We start from the raw sequence: 18,036 nt of genomic DNA, 5'->3' as shown, positions 1-18,036 counted from the left end.
TGGCAGTGGGAAGGTGATGAGAATGGTTAGACAGAATATATTCTGGAGGGCATGCTCAACAGGATTTATTTATGGATTGGATATGGCACATGGGAGAAGAGAGGTTAAGGATGACTTAATTTACTTCCAGCCTTAACATCTGTGTGAAGATTGAGCCATTGCCTGAACTGGAAAAGACTGGGAGATGAGTGGATCTGTGCAGGGAACCATGACCCCCGGCTGTGCACCCTCACCAGGACCCCTGCTGTGCATCTCCTAGGGTAGAATGGTGCTAACAGCTTAGAAGCAGCCACTTCCTCCTACCCTGCAGCATTCAGGAAAGGAAAATAATCCCCCTTCTAGGATGGCAATCGGTGTCCAGTGCCTTGTCACCAGCAATCACCATTTTTAGCCCATTCATTACCAGTAGGATTGTGAGATCCTTCTCTCGCTCCAGCACGAGATGCTTATTAGGTTTAATTTGGCATTAAAAATTGTTCGCTTTTATGTGCTCCACTTGATCAGAAAATGATTTAAAATCATTTTTCTGTGAATACAGACCAAAAGAAACTAATGAATATTTTTATATTAGTGGATTTCTTAAATCCTATCTGTAGGACTACTTTAGTCATCTACAAGTTTTGCTATGAGTATATAAAAAAATTTTACCCCTTTTATTTTCAATTTTACCATTGTGGATAAATAAATCAGGATCTGCACTAGAGACAATAGGCATCATATATTACAAGCATCAACAAGCATTAGATAAAAATTTCTTGTGTGAAATTTTGCCTGGTTTTCCTTTGATAGCATTTCTGAACTTAAATTCAGGTTCTGACATAGTATAAAATGTTTTTAAAGAAGGGCAGGTGCAGTGGCTCATGCCTGTAATCCCAGCACTCTGGGAGGCCAAGGCAGGTGGATCACCTGAGGTCAGGAGTTAGAGACCAGCCTGGCCAACATAGCGAAACCCCATCTCTACTAAAAATACAAAAATTAGCCAGACGTGGTGGTGTGCACCTGCAGTCCCAGCTACTAGGGAGGCTGAGGCAGGAGAATTGCTTGAACCCAGGAGGTAAAACCTGCAGTGAGCTGAGATCACACCACTGCACTCGAGCCTGGGTGACAGAGCAAGACTCCATCTCAAAAAAAAAAAAAAGTTTCTAAAGACCAGTATACGGTGATTGAAATGTCAGGAAAAGGTGATATAATAAAGATAGATTTCATATGTTAAAACTTCTTGCCATATTATAGACCATTCTATGTCATAAACAAAATAAAAGTAAATCGTAGTACAGAAATGTTTATCTCTTACTTCAAAGGGCAGCTCCATTAATTCTAGATTTCCAGAACAATCCAGTCTCTCTAGATTTTCACAATCTCCCAATTCTGGAGGAATGCTCTTCAGATGGTTGAAACTCACATTGAGTTCTTTCAGGTTCTTCAAACAACCTGTCATCAGAAAAAGTTAACATCCATTGAATAGGTCATTTAAGGTCTTTTAAGAACAAAAAACAAATCTAAGAAGTAAACAGCTCTGTAAATAATGATGGGGAAGGAACTGAACATAATTTGGTATTTGGGTTTTGGGGGGTGTATCTGATGAACATTATCTTGTAGCATCATGACCCCAAGGTTCTGGAAATCACAGAGTTTTTCAGTGTGATAAGGGTCCAACATTACAGAATCTAAAACAAAACTTTTAAGGCTCATGCCTTCAGTGTGTCATATTTTTAAATAACTGATTTGTCTATTCTTTCTTGAAATGCCCAGGGATCTTTTCCAACTGAAGTGAATCTGCCTACCTACTCCCTGTTCTCCCAAAGCCCTCAGACCTAATTTCCAGTAAGGGGAAGATATTGCAACTGGAGCACAGTGAATTCTATAGAGGCTCCCTGTTTCTAGAGCCCAAGGAACGGCTTAAGGAATTACCATATCCTACAATATTTGAGTAAAAATGTTTAAATACAGATTCTCCCTAACTTACGAAGGAGTTACACCTCAATAAGCCCATCATAAGTTGAAAATATCGTAAGTCAAAAATGCATTTAATACACCTAACCTATCAAACATTGTAGCTTCACCTAGCCTACCTTAAATGTGCCCAGAACACTTACATTAGCCTATAGTTAGGCAAAATCATCCAACATAAAGGCTGTTTTATAATACAGTGTTGAATGTCTCCTGTAATAAATTGAATACTGCACTGAAAATGAAAAGCAGAATGTTTCTATGGGTACTCATAGTTTCCTTCCTTCCTTCTTTCCTTCCTTCCTTCCTTCCTCCTTCCCTTCCTTCCTTCCTTCCTCCTTCCCTTCCTTCCTTCTTGCCTTCCTTCCTTCCTCTTCCTTCCTCCCTCCCTCTCTCTCTTTTCTTTCTTTCTTTTTTCTCTTTCTTTCTCTTCCTTTCTTCCTTCCTTTCTTTTCTTATTTTTTTTATTTTTTTTGTTTTACTTTAAGTTCTGGGATACATGTGCAGAACATGCAGGTTTCTTACATAGGTATACATGTGCCATGGTGGTTTGCTGCACCTATCAACCCATCATCTAGATTTTAAGCCCCACATGCATTAGGCATTTTCCTAATGTTCTCCCTCCCCTTTCCCCCCAGCCCCCAACAGGACCGGTGTGTGATATTCACTCCCTGTGTCCATGTGTTCTCATTGTTCAACTTCCACTATAAGTGAGAACATGCGGTGTTTGGTTTTCTGTTCCTTGTGTTAGTTTGCTGAGAATGATGGTTTCCAGCTTCATCCATGTCCCTGCAAAGGACAGGAACTCCTCCTTTTTTATGGCTACATAGTATTCCATGGTGTATATGTGCCACATTTTCTTTATCCAGTCTATCATTGATGGGCATTTGGGTTGGTTCCAACTCTTTATTATTGTAAATAGTGCTGCTCTTTTCTTTTCTTTTTTGTGTTATTTCTTTTCTTTTCTTTTCTTTTCTTTTCCTTTCTTTCTTTCTAGCAGCCTCACCCTTCTAGGAACAAAGTACAGTTTCTACTGAATGCACATCGCTTTCACACCATCAAAAAGCTGAAAAACCTTACATCTAACCATTGTAAATTAGGAATCATCTGTAATTCCAATAATTAGCTATTTCAAATCCATATAATGATAATTTCTTGGGAGTTTCACAAAGAAGTTAAGAGCACCACTCTGTCATTCTTAATTCCTTGATGTCAAATGTCAAAAATAATTGCTCTAATAATGAGAAAAAGAATACCCTGTCTAGTAATCACAACTCCCTGACTCCTCCCCTCCATCAGCCCTCAATAGATCTATAAGACAACATGACAAGAGATCAAACCCCACCTCCTTTACAAAATTCAGCTGCTCAACATAAAAGAGCTAAAAATCCTTTGTTCATTCCCACATTCCTCACTATGCTTGAGCATCAGATCCCGCAGCTGAGTGTTTCTTCATTTATCCCTAGTTTGTAAGGAGATATATCTGCTCCTCTAGGAGAGAAACATGCCCTGAATTAATATGTTTTCATTTCTTTTCATTTTGCCCCACATGTGAAAATTGATTTATTCTAGATGCCCTCAATACTTAGTTTGGTAAAAAAGAGAATTTACTCAAAATACTCCATGTTAATAACTCAGAGTATCAAGAAGCAAGTACTAGAAGAAAATTACCTAAATCATTCTAAGAACATCTCCCTCTTTATTATTGTGTTCTTTTCTCAAGAATTTCCTATATAATGATGAAAAATTGTGATACTCACATGTCACAAGAATTTCCAAACTGGAGATATGATATATGTCTCGGCCATGTGAGAAGGGAATGGTCTGTCTTTGCCTAAGTTATGGATGTATTTGGGTAAATTATATTCCATTGATTTGAAATAGACTGAAAATTATAAGTTGGATAAAATACATATATGACTTAAATCTGGTATAGAAAGAGTATTAAAGCCTCTGAGATTTATTGTCCCCCTCCCTCCCATAGGTTAACTCACAAAAAAATTCAACTAGAGAATTTTTAAAGTGGCAGATATTTTAAAGATCATTCTGACCCCTCATCCTACAAATGAGAATACTAAGATTTAAAAAATTAAAATAAGTGCTCAAGTTACTCGAAGTTAGATAACATCTGCGTCTTCAGAATCTTAGGTCAGTCTTCAATTCACTAAGTTTAATTTTAAAATATTTTGGGAACAAGTTAAATAAATCATACCATAATCATCACTCAGCTACTAGGGAGAATGGGGAAGGTTTAGATGTTCTGATACTGAAAAATAACATTAACATAAAGATGATTCTAATAATAGTAATAATGATAATAATGGCTAGTGAAGGCCAGGGATTCACCTACTCTAAATGCTTTCTATGTATTATCTATTTAATCCTCACAACAATCCTGTGAACTAGGTACTATTGTTATCCCCATTTTACAGATGAGGAAGCTGAAAACCAGTAAATGACTTGCTCAAGGTGACCTTCCAGTAAGTCAAAGACCCAGGCAGCCTGATCCTAGAGTCCACCTTCGCCTTCATGGGGTGATCGGGGGAAACATGTGAGGCACAGACTGAAGAACACAGTGTAAGCCCATGTGTGTAAGTATATTTAATATGCATGGTTACATGTCTGTTTATAAATAGACAGCTACAACGTAGGTCTCTAGAAGAGCATGAGTGTATGTACAATGTGAATACCCAGGAAACTTAGCACTTACTGAGAGGCTTGATTTTACATTTTACACCTTTCTAGAATGTTTGAATAGTTTTCCCTGCACATGAATGAGGTCTGTGGGGATGACATCATGTCTCCAACAGGACTTGAGTGCCTTGGAATAATCACTTGAATAATCACTTGGAATAACAACTATGTACCCAATATGTTGGTGTTTATTGCCTTATCTAATCCTCGCAACAACTAAATGACAGCAACAACTATTATCCCCACTTTACAGATGAAGAAACTGAAAAGCAGAGAGATTAAGTATAGTGCCCCAATCCCACATTGGTCCCCCATGGATACCCCTCACCCACCAATCTCTTCTCCTCCCCCGAGTGTGCAAGGATAACATCCTCACTCTTCCACCAGTGGTCTCAACCATGGCTGTACATGGGAATCATGTAGGGATTTTGTTAAATGCTGATTCCTGGCCCTGTACCCAAAGATTCCTATAGAATTGGTCTGCAGTGGGTCTTGGGCATTTAGATTTTTAAGGCTCTTTGGGGGATTCTAAGGTGTAGCCAGGGTGAAAACCACTGCTCAAATCAAACTGGCTCACAAGGAAAGAATAAATATTACATTGGTGTAGTGTGGAAAGTTAAAAAAGAACAGGTGTTAATCTGGCTGGCAATAATTTCAAGGAAGACATTTCAAGAGATGAACTAAGATACATATTAAGTGGAGCACCTCTGATGACATTTCAGACAACTGTGAGCATGACTCATCCCATGGTGATGCTCTGACGCCCCCCTTTTGACGGATCCATGCTTAATACCCCATCTATCTTGCTGCCAACCACTGGATTCCCAAGCCCAGGTGGCAGGATGGCAAGGATCCCTGAGTCTAGGTCAACCACTGTGGCTTCTCAAATGTATAAGGACAAAACCTTCCTACTTGAAAAGGGTTGTTTGTTTGTTTGTTTGTTTTGAGACAGGGTCTCACCCTGTCACCCAGGCTGGAGTGAGTGGTGCCATCACTGCTCACTGCAGCTTCAACTTCCTGGGCTCAAGCGATCCTCCCACAGGCACGTGCCGTCATGTCTGGCTAATTTTTTACTTTTTGTAGAGATGGGGTTTCACCATGTTGCCCGGGCTGGTCTCAAACTCCTAGGCTCAAGTGATCTGCCCGCCTCAGCCTCCCAAAGTGCTGGGATTCCAGGCATGAGCCACCGCCTCCAGCCTAAAAAGCGTTTTTAAAAGTAACTCAGTCCTCAGAAACTCTATCCGGTTATTTAAATATACCATGAGCTTGCCCAAAAATGACCTGCAAATAGTGAAATCTGGATTCTAGCCTAGGCTCTGAAGAAGTTCCTTAGTGCAATATGTAAAAGATAAATGATTCAGTCAGCTAACGTCAGTGGGTCTCTCCAATTTGCAAAATAAAGGGGCAGGAGGTAAATGACCCCTTACATGTCAACAATGGTACTTTTCAGTCATAAAAATTCTAAGGTCCTTTCTACCTTTCCAGAAACTAGGCAAGGAAACAGAAGTACTTATCCTTGTTGGGTCTAGAATTTGATTTTACCCTGCTTAGAAGCTAATAAGTTTTGCCTATTCCTGTTTCATGGATACCGGCAGAAGACACAAGGCTCCTGGTCCAAGACAGCATACTGATGTGAGTTGCACTTACACCTAAGTCTACCAAGCGTGACGCAGATGGCCTGGATAGATGCTGTGCACATATACATCACAGCTGAGAACCCTGAGCTTGGGGAACCCACCACTTTTACAGCAAGTGGTTAGCAAGGCTGCTCTTTGCCTGGGAGCAGGTGTCACCTCATCCCTCAAGGTTAGTACGTACATAAACATCCCCAAGATCGGCCTGGGTAAGAGGGTGGTCAGAGCCTTGTAGTCTTGACACAGCCAGCAAGATGTGTACGAACACCAGAGGCCCCACAAGCCACCTCTCCCACAGGGTCTTGGCTTCTGGTAAATTTTCACATAACTATGCGAAACCACTGGTCCCAGGGCACATGTGTAAGAATGGAGCTCCGTGCAGCCTCAGACCTTCACTCCTTGCACCCCAGGAAAAAGAGAAGCAATAATGATCACTGTCATTTTCATTTTAAGACAACACAACTGAATAATGACTGAGAATTATAAAATTTTGATCCATCAAAAAGACATCAGGCTGGTTACCGTGGCTCACGCCTGTAATCCCAGCACTTTGGGAGGCCGATGCGGGCAGAGCACCTGAGGTCAGGAGTTTGAGAGCAGCCTGGTCAACATGGTGAAACCCCTTCTCTACTTAAAAAAAATACAAAATCAGCTGGTGGCACGTGACTGTAATCCTAGCTACTTGGGAGGCTGAGGCAGAAGAATCGCTTGAACCAGGGAGGCAGAGGTTGCAGTGAGCCGAGATTGTGCCATTGCACTCCAGCCTGGGCAACAAGAGCGAAACTCTGTCTCAAGGAAAAAAAAAAAAAAAAGACATCATAAGCTAAACTAGATTTATCAATGGACTAATGTATAGGAGCAATACATTATATTTATAATTAGCATATTGCAAGTTTATAGGTTTAAAACTAAAAGAAAATAAACACAGAGTTCCTAAACAAAGTATTGCTCACTCATGAAACTTCTGGTTTCTGAGCAATTGGCAAGTGTCCTATGTGCTGAGTTATACAGGCGAGATGCCGACCTCACCACCCAAAGGGATGCTGCAAACAAGCAGCTCTGGGGAGCCTCGAAACGGCCCTGCCCAGCCACTTCCTGGGGCAGCTGGAGAGGAAATACGGTGTCTGCACAGTGTCTGTCACCTGCCTGACAGCTGCCTGCTTAACACACCAGAGGCCCGAAGACCCCTGCTAAGTCGACATACCGATTTCTGCTGGAAGATGTGAGATTTGGTTTTTTGGCAGATCCAGAATTCTCATCGCTTGAAATAACTCAATATATGTAGGAATGATTTGAATCAGGGTATTGCTTATGTGCCATTCTCTCAGGTGTGTCTGCTCCTTCAATGAATCTGGGAGCTCCTAAAATAGAAAGAATGACATCAATCAGAACTAGCTCCTCCGTGTGCACAAAGCCACGTAAAACCAAGCATTTATTTTAAAACAGGAAGTGAGAAAGCAGACATGAGAGCATAAAACTTAACCACCAGCACTCCAGCCATTTCAAAAAGAAACCAAAGATACCGCAGTTGTCGTCAACTTCACAACCGTATATTAGCCCTATTTCAAAACTGCCATGAATTAATGATGTCAATAAAATTAAATCCTAGTGAACACAAAAAACCAGACTCACACTTAGAGCCACAATATGTAGTATTTATTTGCAACATACCAACTTAACATCCCCTAAGGTCTGTCTATACATTCGATTTCAAAATTTGTGCTTCGTTTCCCTTTGTCTGTAGTTGCTTTTAGAAATACTTGATAAACTTCTAATATTTGCTGCACCACATTTCCAAATATTCTTAAGAGTCTATGAAAGGGAAAAAGCATGAGAAAGACAGTCAGCTGGGACACCTGAGTTCTGGCCCAGGCCCTGCCATTTTCCAGTCACGCCACCTCCCTGGGTCTCCACTGTTGAAATGACATTGATGAACTCAGTGTCCAAGACCTCCCCTAGCTCAAGTGCTCTGGGATAAAACTGTAAAGGTGTCAAGCAAGAAGCGTTTAAAGATGTTAGGGAGGCTATTTGTCCAGCTGAAGAAATCTAATTCACCGAGAGTTACCGAGCCCTCATTGCAGGTGAGGGGTGCTCAGCACTGAGGGGTGGGGCAAAGACGAGACACACAGGTCCCCTGACCTCAGAAGCTGACCACAACGCACCATAAGCAAAGCGGCTGGAGCACAGGGTGGAGGTGGGATGAGGTGTGGAAAACTCCATGGCAGTTGAAGGCGAGGTGGAGGGAGCAATGGAGTCCATAGTGATCCTTCTTTTTTGTACTTGGTACTTACAATGTGCTTTACAACCATTGCCATCCTGTGTGTGGGTTAACCTGTTAACTTGCAAAAGTGCTTTCACTCTAGTACTACCTCATGCAACAGTACCATAAGGTAGGCAAAGTGGGCCGGGCACGGTGGCTCACGCCTGTAATCCCAGCACTTTGGGAGGCCAAGGTGGGTGAATCTCCTGAGGTCAGGAGTTCGAGACCAGCCTGGCCAACATGGTGAAACCCCATCTCTACTAAAAATACAAAAATTAGCTGGGTGTGGTGGTGTGCACTTGTAATCCCAGCTACTTGGGAGGCTGAGGAAGGAGAATCGCTTGAACCCGGGAGGTGAAGGTTGCAGTAAGCCAAAATAGCACCACTGCACTCCAGCCTGGGCGACAGAGTGAGACTCCATCTCAAAAAAAAAAAAAAAAAAAAAAAAAATTGTTAGGCAAAGTGAGCCCCTTTGGAAGAGGAAAGCTGAAACCCCAAAGACATTTAAGTGAATCACTTACAGTAAGGATCCACTAATGAGTTTGCAGAGCCTAGTGCAAAATGAAAATGCGGGCACCTTGTTAAAAATTAAGAAGTTCAAGATGGTGAGCACAGAGCATTAAACCAAGCATAGGGCCCTGTGCCGCTGCTTCTGAAGCCGACTACCTAGTTACCATCTGCCCACTTCGCGTGGCCCTGGCAAACTGTCCCGACACCTCTTGATCTGAATGGAACCCACACCACACCAGAGGGTTGCCTCCTGGAACTGAGACAAAATGAGTTGGGTCATCAGGGAGCTGACCACAGGCTCATAATCACAATCTCTTCATTGAAACTTCAACTTCCTGACTCCCTCATAAATAACCTATCTCATTCCACTCTTTCAATAATGGCACACATGAAAGATTATTAAATTTCTAAAATTATGTTCATGACTATTTTTAACAAGAAAAATATTAGGATAGGCCGGGCATGGTGGCTCACGCCTGTAATCCCAGCACTCTGGGAGGCCAAGGCAGATGGATCATGAGGTCAGAAGATCGAGACCATCCTGGCTAACACAGTGAAACTCCGTCTCTACTAAAAATACAAAACATTAGCTGGGCGTGGTGGCAGGCACCTGTAGTCCCAGCTACTCGGGAGGCTGAGGCAGGAGAATGGCATGAACCCGGGAGGCGGACCTTGAAGTGAGCCGAGAATATGCCACTGCACTCCAGCCTGGGTGACAGAGCGAGACTCTGTCTCAAACAAAAAAAAAAAAAAGAAAGAAAGAAAGAAAAATATTAGGATATCATACGAAATAGAAATGAAAAGAATCGAGTAAAAATGACAGATTGAATGTATGCATGTGCTTTTGCTCTTCTCCAAAATTCCATTAAAGACAACAGTACAGGAACTTTTTAGGTGCCATAAACCTTGTAGAAGGGCAAAGAGAAAGGGAAAGGAGACATCAGTCGCAAAATGTGGATAACCAGACAGCCGGAAGATGGTAACCTGGCTTCCCAGAGCCGCTCAATCTTAGACCAGCAGCAGAAACAACTGAGATACAACCTGGGCTTCTCACCAGAAGCCACCAGAGACTCAGCAGTAGAAGAGCCTGGTACCCCTGGAAGTGAGAACTGAAGTCAGGGCCCAAAGAAAGAGATCAGGTTGAAAGTCTGAGGACCGGAACCTTGACCCCCATCCATGCCACACAGCAATTACCTCTGCTCCCCACCAGTAGGAAGCTGAGGCTTATTCACTGGAGGAGGTTCAACAAAGTCCCTGATCTGGGGTACCTCAGGCACAGCTGAGGCAGGGGAGGTGGCAATCAGATGATGAGTGACAAATGCTGAGATTCTCTCTGTCCCAGGAACTGAGAAGATCCTTCTCTGTATGCTCCCATAGCTCCAGACAAATCATGAATGTGCATTTATGAACATTCATGAGTAATCATGAATAGGAGAGGGGAGGCACCAGTGAGATGGGGACTTTACAGCAACGTCCTCAAAAGCTAAGTGTGCCCGACACACACTCAGAGCCTCTGGTCAGCTTGTTAGTGCTCTGGACAACCCAGTGTCTCCAGACCTCCAAGAAAAGTCCCAACATGCAAGATAAAGACACATACCCTAAAAGAAAAAGGAAACTCTGAAACGAGAAAACATCCCCCCCCCGCCCCCATAAAAAAACTATCCAGCACTTTGGAAGGCTAAGGCAAGACAATCACTTGAGCCCAGGAGTTCAAGACCAGCCCGGACCACAAAGTGAGACTCCATCTTTAAAAACAAAAAATTAAATTAGCCGAGTGTGGTGACATGCACCTGTTGGTTCCAGCTACAGAGAAGGCTAAGGTGGAAGGATCACTTGAGTCCAGGAGATAGAGGCTACAGTGAGCCATGTTCATGCCACTGCACTCCAGACAGAGTGACTAAGCAAGGCTCTGTCTCAAAAAACAAACAAAAGAAAAAAGAAGAAGAAAAGAAAAAAAAAAAAAAAAAAAACAGATTGATCCCAAGATAGCTAAGAAAAGCCATTACCCTGCAAAATAAAAACAGAACAAAATTTTAAAAGCTAAGATTAAGAGATATCTGTAAAAGTGGAAAAATTAAACATGTGGTAGTAAAAATGAAAAATTCTATTGCAGGGTTGGAAAATAAAATTGAGGATCTCCCCTACAAGAGCAGGGTCCGGGGTCTGAGAGCTTCTGGCTCAAAACAGGAGCCCCAACCCCCAGCCCAAGCTGGCCACACAGCCCCAGCCAGCCCTAAGGGCCATAGCAGATCTCTCTCTACCTAGTCCCTAAGGCCCCAGAAGCTCCACAGCCCATTCCTTCCCTCCTGATCTCTTTCAGGGGCCAGGCAGGCTGCCAGGTGTGACTTTGGAGGCCACAACTCCCTCACTGCCACAGAGCACTCTAAGAGGTTGAAAAATCCCTTAACACACATAGCCTTTCACTCCTTAGTCAGAGGTGAGGCGGAAGCACAAGCTCTCTGGGGGAGGAAAACGGTAACTGAAATTCACTCTAATGAATATGTGGGGCCCAGAGCCTTCCTGGACTCTCCTGTACTCAGTCACAACAGAGTACAGCTTAGGGGATGGAGTATGGGGACAAAGAGATTGCAAGTTTTGAGGACGCCATCCACCTGGTTCACAATGGAGGTCTCTCCAAGCCTGCTGAATCCTAACCATCTTCCCATTCCCCTTACCATACCGGGCACATTAAACACGCTTTACAGGCCGGGTGCGGTGGCTCACGCCTGTAATCCCAGCACTTTGCGAGGCCGAGGTGGGCGGATCACGAGGTCATGAGATCGAGACCATCCTGGTTAACACGGTGAAACCCCATCTCTACTAAAAATACAAAAATTTAGCCGGATGTGGTGGCGGGTGCCTGTGGTCCCAGCTACTCAGGAGGCTGAGGCAGGAGAATGGCGTGAACCCGGGAGGCGGAGCTTGCAGTGAGCTGAGATCGCGCCACTGCACTCCAGCCTGGGCGACAGAGCGAGACTCCATCTCAAATAATAATAATAATAATAATAATAATAATAAATAAATACGCTTTATAATGATTTTCAAAAGATAAATTGTGAAACATGAGGGCTCAGGACAGGTTCTCCAGGTGAACTGGACACCCTTACAGGGTAAGTGCCACACCCAGGATCATGTTTACGGGCCAATGGTATTTAATTAACAATCCAGACATGCCTCCCTTCGTGCCCCAGAATAGGCAGCCCGTTACCTACTGATCTCAATGATGGAGATGCAAGGGAAAGAACAGTAAAGAGGTTTACAGTAATAACCTCTCGCATTTTGGGAGAACTGTATACTTCACAGAATATTCATGCACTTCATCCTCTCAATAGCCCTCAGATAGGGTCAGGGCAAGCATTAGCAGCATTTTACTGATAAGAATGATAAAAACCCATAAAAGTGATAGGCATTTTTATCAAATGATAAAAACCTCGGATCACATGGCTAATAAAAGACAGCCCCAGGTCACGCCAAATATTTAGTCTCTCCACCGAGTCCTTTTAGTCACAAAATGGCAGGGTAATAGGCTCAAGCTCAGGAATTCGAGACCAGCCTGGGCAACCTGGCAAAACCCCGCCTCTAGGAAAAAAATACAAAGCCGGGGCACGGTGGCTCTTGCCTGTAATCCCAGCACTTTGGGAGGCTGAGGCGGGTGGATCACCTGAGGTCAGGAGTTCGAGACCAACCTGGCCAACATGGTGAAACCCCGTCTCTACTAAAAATACAAAAATTAGCCGGGCGTGGTGGCGCACACCTGTAGTCCCAGCTCCTCGGGAAACTGAGATCTCGCCACTGCACTCCAGCCTAGGTGACAGAGCAAGACTCTTGAACAAAACAAAACAAAACAAAACAAAAAAAAGACACAAAATGGTAGGATACAAAGAGATGGAGGGAGGGTCCCAGGGAACCCTGTCCCGATGAAACCGGCAATAGTCCAAGTTATTATGGGACCTGAGGAAAGAAAGATGGAATTGTCTTTGCCCTGGCCTCAGAATCTCAGGACAGGAAAACCAGATAAAGGATCTGCAGAAATTCCTTTGCTGCCCTTCGGCACTTCGGCAAGTAAGTAATTGCCCACTGCCAGGGTGTTAGATGAATGAAAGGCGCCGTCACTTAAATTAATGTTTTTTAAAGGCAAAGAATTATGTTAAGGGTCTAGGGCAGGGAACAGGAGAGGAACGCATCCTGAAAGACGGTGCTGTCCAGGAGAGGGCGCGTGCATCCCAGCTGCTCAGCCACAGAGGTATCCAAGTGGGTCCCATCACTGCTTCCAGGACTGCACTGCGTTTCACCGAGGAAGGGACAGGAGAACCACCTCTAAAGGCAAAAGCATTCATTCATTCATCCTTGGGCTCAGGCGAGCAGCAGTCATCGACCACAGCACTGCATTGGGCGAGAACTGCCTCGACTCACCGTCCAGTGCTCCCCAGAAAGTTCAAACACAAACGCACTGCTCCGTTTGCCTCTGTCCTTGGGAAGTGAACTCTGCCTTGTGAAAGTATTCCTTTCAGTCTTGTCCAGAAGCCGCACGCTGGTGTCTATGAAGCCATTCTTGCAGTATACAGCCTGGGGGATGCCCTTCCTCCTGCATTCGGCCACAAAGTTCCACTCCTCCTTTATCCTAAAACAGGCAGCAGGGGTCACAGTTACTCTCCTGGGGACTGGCCATTACCTGCCTAGAGAAGTGAATCAGCCACCTGAGCATGGGTGCTCTCCTTGTCATTCCCAGGCCTACGTAAGCACTCCCTTCCTCTTTCCTCCCTGCTGTGGGGGTGCAGGGGAAACCCTAAACCCTTTTGTGACTTATTAGTAACTTTAACTTAAAAAGTAGAGAAGATGGGTTAGATGGAATTTCTGGCTATGCGTTTAATTATAATTTCCTTTGAAATTATATCATGCCAACCTAAGTTTTAAAAAAGTGCGGGGCCACAGGGATTCTCTGATCTTTCAAGGGTATTTGAATAGAAATACAGAGGAGCTCCAGTGTATAAAACACCTGACTTTGGAATGTCACCATCAGCCACCTTGGGGAATTTCACTCCTGTAGATGCACCTGAGGTCCACTCAGACACTGGAGCTGGCTGAGGACTCAGCATCCCCACCAAACCTCACCACCCACGTGTCGCTAATTTTCTGACCTATCTTTTAGAGCTTTCCACATCCATAGCTTATCCCTCAGCTTGATGCTAAGCTCCTTGATGACAGCTGGCGTGTCTCACAGCCCTTCAGATGCCCACACAGCTGTCAGAACAGGGCTCTGCACCTGGTGGGTCTTTCTTCATTTAGGAATTTGTTTTCTGTTTGAGGCCTTTAACATATTCTATGTGATGCAAAACAAGATGTTTTGTGGTTTTCCTTCAAAACCATCAAACACAGATGTTGTCTGACTCAAAATAAGGTAGCCCACGTTTGACAGGGGCTTAGATACATTCCACACTCAAAAAAGCATTCCACATCCTACTCAGCCCAACTGGGAACCTGGTGGCAGTCAGGATTCAGGTCTTCTGGGGGCTACTTTAGAAACAAGCTGCAGGTGCAGACTTGGTCTTCACATGGCCCAAGGCAGTATATACACTAAATAAGTGTGAGATAAGCCCTATGGTCAAGGAACAATCCTAGTATGGAAACTCTCTGCTGTTATCTGAAGGAAGGGTGGTTCAGAGTCTCGGTCAGGCTGTAGAGTGGCACTGTGGGGCACAGACAAGCCTGCCATTGGAGTGGTTAGGAGGGGTCTGAAGGTTAACTGCACCTGGGACAAGACCAGCTTCCAGGACTGGGCATGCGGGAAGTCCCAGTCTGGACCACCAGGCACTGTCAAGTGTAAGGAGAAATTTCAGATTTTGAAAGAAGCAAAACACAGCTGGATAGCCTTTTCCTGGAATGCCAGAGCCTCCAGGGGATTCTATAGGAATGTACCTTTGACTTTGACTAAGCTATTTTATAACTCTGTAGAGAGTAAAGTTAACTTGTAGAAAACAGAAAGCCATACAAATAATTCTTATCCACAAACACACATAAATTCTACCCGGTGGAGGGACAACCGTCTCCCACCCCCAGAAACACCAATTTGCTCCTTTTATTTATTTATTTATTTATTTATTTTTTGAGACAAAGTTTTGCTCTGTCATCCAGGCTGGAGTGCAATGGCACGGTCTCAGCTCACTGCAACCTCTGCCTCCTGGGTTCAAGCGATTCTCCTGCCTCAGCCTCCCCAGTAGCTGGGATTACAGGTGCCTGCCACAGTTTAGTTTATATCCCATTATCTCCCTGCTGTACATCTGCCCCCACACAGTAAATGAGATGAAAGAAAACTCATAACCTTGCACACTGGTCTGGCTTTGAAAGGAAAATGTATTCATGGTTCCCATTGTAATCACCTCCTGGCATCCATCCTTAACTCCCTTGCCCCTCTCAGTGGCATTTGCATTTGCTGTTATGCATGCCTGGAACGCTTGTTCTTAGATTTCTGCAGGGCTGGCTTCCCAGGTCTACATGCAAATGTCACCTTCTTAATCAGATGTTTTGCTTTTAAGAAACCATTTCAGAGATTGCTGGAGTTTCATGCTTGCCATTCAGCTGAGGGAAGCTGGAACATTTGAAAAAAAATATTTTGCTGACAGCACTGGCTGGCACAGCTCTACAGGTCTCAGTCCCAGTGAGCTGTGCTGGGGAAAAGCACCCAGCAATCAATGAGTCGGGGCTTCAGGATCTACATATGAAGTCTATAAGTAATATAACAAAAGTGATAAATTGAAAAATATTGCCAGGTACAGTGGCTCAGGCGGGAGGAACACTTGAGGCCAAGAGTTTGAGACCAGCCTGGGAAACAAAGTGAGACCCCTGTCTCTACAAAAAATACAAGAAAAAAAAAGCGGGGCTGGTGGCACACGCCTGTAGTCCCAGCTACTCAGGAGGCTGAGCTAGGAAGACTGCTTAAGCCCTGGAGCTCGAGGCTGCAGTGAGCTATGATCACACCACTGCACTCCAGCCTGGGCAACAGAAAGAGACTTGTCTCAAAAAAATTAAAAGAAAAAAATATATATATATATAAAAAATATGTGTGTGTGTGTGTGTGTCAGCACATGAAGGGATATGAATTTAAAAGCAGAAGAAAGTGCTGAAAGAGAAGTGGGCTCCTCTGGGAAATGTTGTAGTGGCTTGGAATTGTTGCTTTTCCTTATTAGCTTTTCTGTGTGATTTAGTTTTATAACCATATGATAAAAATGAATTTTAAATATCTACCTGTAGATTTAGATCTTACTGCAGCAGTCAGGACAAGGGGCAGACTCTAGGTCAAAGACATGCTGCCGGTACTTCTGTTAGAAGCAATACCTCCAAAATTTTTAAAACCAACAGCACAGCCACTGCAAGTTCTTGTATTCACTGGGCACTTTTCAGATTAATGTCTCTAACTTTTCTACTTTTCTTTCCTCATTTCTTAGACTGAACCTAAAGGCAGATCCTAGCAATACAATGAGATGATACCGGTTCATCCTTATGTAATATATCATTCCTATAGCACATATTACAAATTGTTATAAATATTTCACATATTTTGGTGCAGCCAATATAAAATTAAAATGGAGAAAAAAGAAAATCAGATGTACCCCATTAAAAATAATTATATACCAAATCTATTTTGTATTCTTTCTTAAATATTTTTTGTCTTATTTTCTTTATGTCTTATTTTCTTTCTTAAATATTTTGTGGCTTATTCCCTCTGAAACCCAATGAAAGGAAAGTGAAGAAGGAAATATAAACTATTTTTTTAATTCCATTATCTTCTTTGAGAGTACTTAAAATAAATAAAATTCATTGTCTTTTCACTCTATCACCCATATAATTGAATATGAAATCTTCCTCTCAACTCAGTTTTAGTTGAATGCCAAATATGCAATAAACATACAAAAAAAGTCATTACAGTTCTTCTAATTAAATCAATAAATGTGCAAATAAAATACCTTTTCCTTAGGAAAGGAACCCACAATCCCAGCCCAGATGGCAAACAGCCTCAATGGAGAAGAAATTCTTCACTTAGAGCCTAACAATAGCTCTTTTATTTCTCCCTCTAAATCAGTGGTCCTCAACCTTTTTGGCACCAGGGACCAGTTTCATGGAAGACAATTTTTCCATGGATGAGGGGTTGGGGGATGGTTTCAGGATAAAACTCTTCCACCTCAGATCATCAGGCATTAGATTCTCATAAGCAGTGGGCAACCTAGATCCCTCTTATGCACAGTTCACAAAAGGGTTCGTGCTCCTATGAGAATCTAATGCTGCAGCTGATCTGACAGGAGGCGGAGCTCAGGCAGTAATGCTCGCTCTCCCGTCTGCTGCAGACCTCCTGCTGTGCGGCCCAGTTCCTAACAGGCCAGCCCAGGGCTTGGGAACCTCCGCTCCAAATGATCAAGTTTCATTCGGAGAGAGTGATATTTCGTATTTTATCTCTACTTATAATGTTTAAGTATCGGTATATACTTCATGGAACAACTACAGCATTACAGGATGAGATACCCTAAAGTGAGGTAACAGAACAAGCTGGGAGGTTTTATTTGTTTCAGTAAATTTAAATTAACCAAATAGTTGCCTTTTATAATCAGGCAGGCATTAATTTTTCAACATATTAATTCCTCCTTTGCACAGTAAACAGATCCTGAGAAACTAAAAGTTAACCCTCAAATAGTACTAATGATCACAGTATGAATTATATTATGGACGCTCAAAAACACCTGTAAAGAAGGCAAATTTACTACCCCCATTTCTGAGGAGGCTGAGAAACTAAGTTCCTTTCTTAAACATGCACATTCCTCCCCAGCCCTGCCTCACATTCCTCCTTATCTGCCCAGCCAACTTGGTGGCTGTTTTCCTTATCTTGGGCTAGAAAAGCCAAACAAATATCCAAGAAGTTTTCTGTCTTAGGTTAAGATAAGACAGTGCACAAGCTCAATGACACTGAGCCCAAGTCAAGCTCAATCCTATGTACATGAG

At 43.2% G+C, this 18,036-nt stretch overlaps 1 protein-coding gene across 3 annotated transcripts in view; it reads right to left on the bottom strand.

Moving 5' to 3' along the window:
• Positions 1-18,036, bottom strand: part of LRRC2 (leucine rich repeat containing 2) — a 52,307-nt gene that overhangs the window by 17,350 nt on the left and 16,921 nt on the right. For 2 of the 3 annotated variants that reach the window (XM_054481953.2, XM_063661245.1), the window contains 3 exons: positions 13,462-13,669; positions 7,483-7,639; positions 1,295-1,431 (listed from right to left, as the gene is read on the bottom strand). In XM_054481953.2, coding sequence (XP_054337928.1) covers positions 1,295-1,431; positions 7,483-7,639; positions 13,462-13,669 — 502 coding nt within the window. Of the gene's footprint in view, positions 1-1,294; positions 1,432-7,482; positions 7,640-13,461; positions 13,670-14,186; positions 14,276-18,036 lie in introns of those variants that run through there. The other variant, XM_054481954.1, reaches the window with a different exon arrangement.

The sequence above is a fragment of the Pongo pygmaeus genome, chromosome 2 (assembly GCF_028885625.2).
Source record: "Pongo pygmaeus isolate AG05252 chromosome 2, NHGRI_mPonPyg2-v2.0_pri, whole genome shotgun sequence".
Taxonomy (NCBI): Eukaryota; Metazoa; Chordata; class Mammalia; order Primates; family Hominidae; genus Pongo; species Pongo pygmaeus.
Note: the sequence above shows the minus strand (reverse complement) of the source record. Positions and strands in the feature narration are given on the sequence as shown.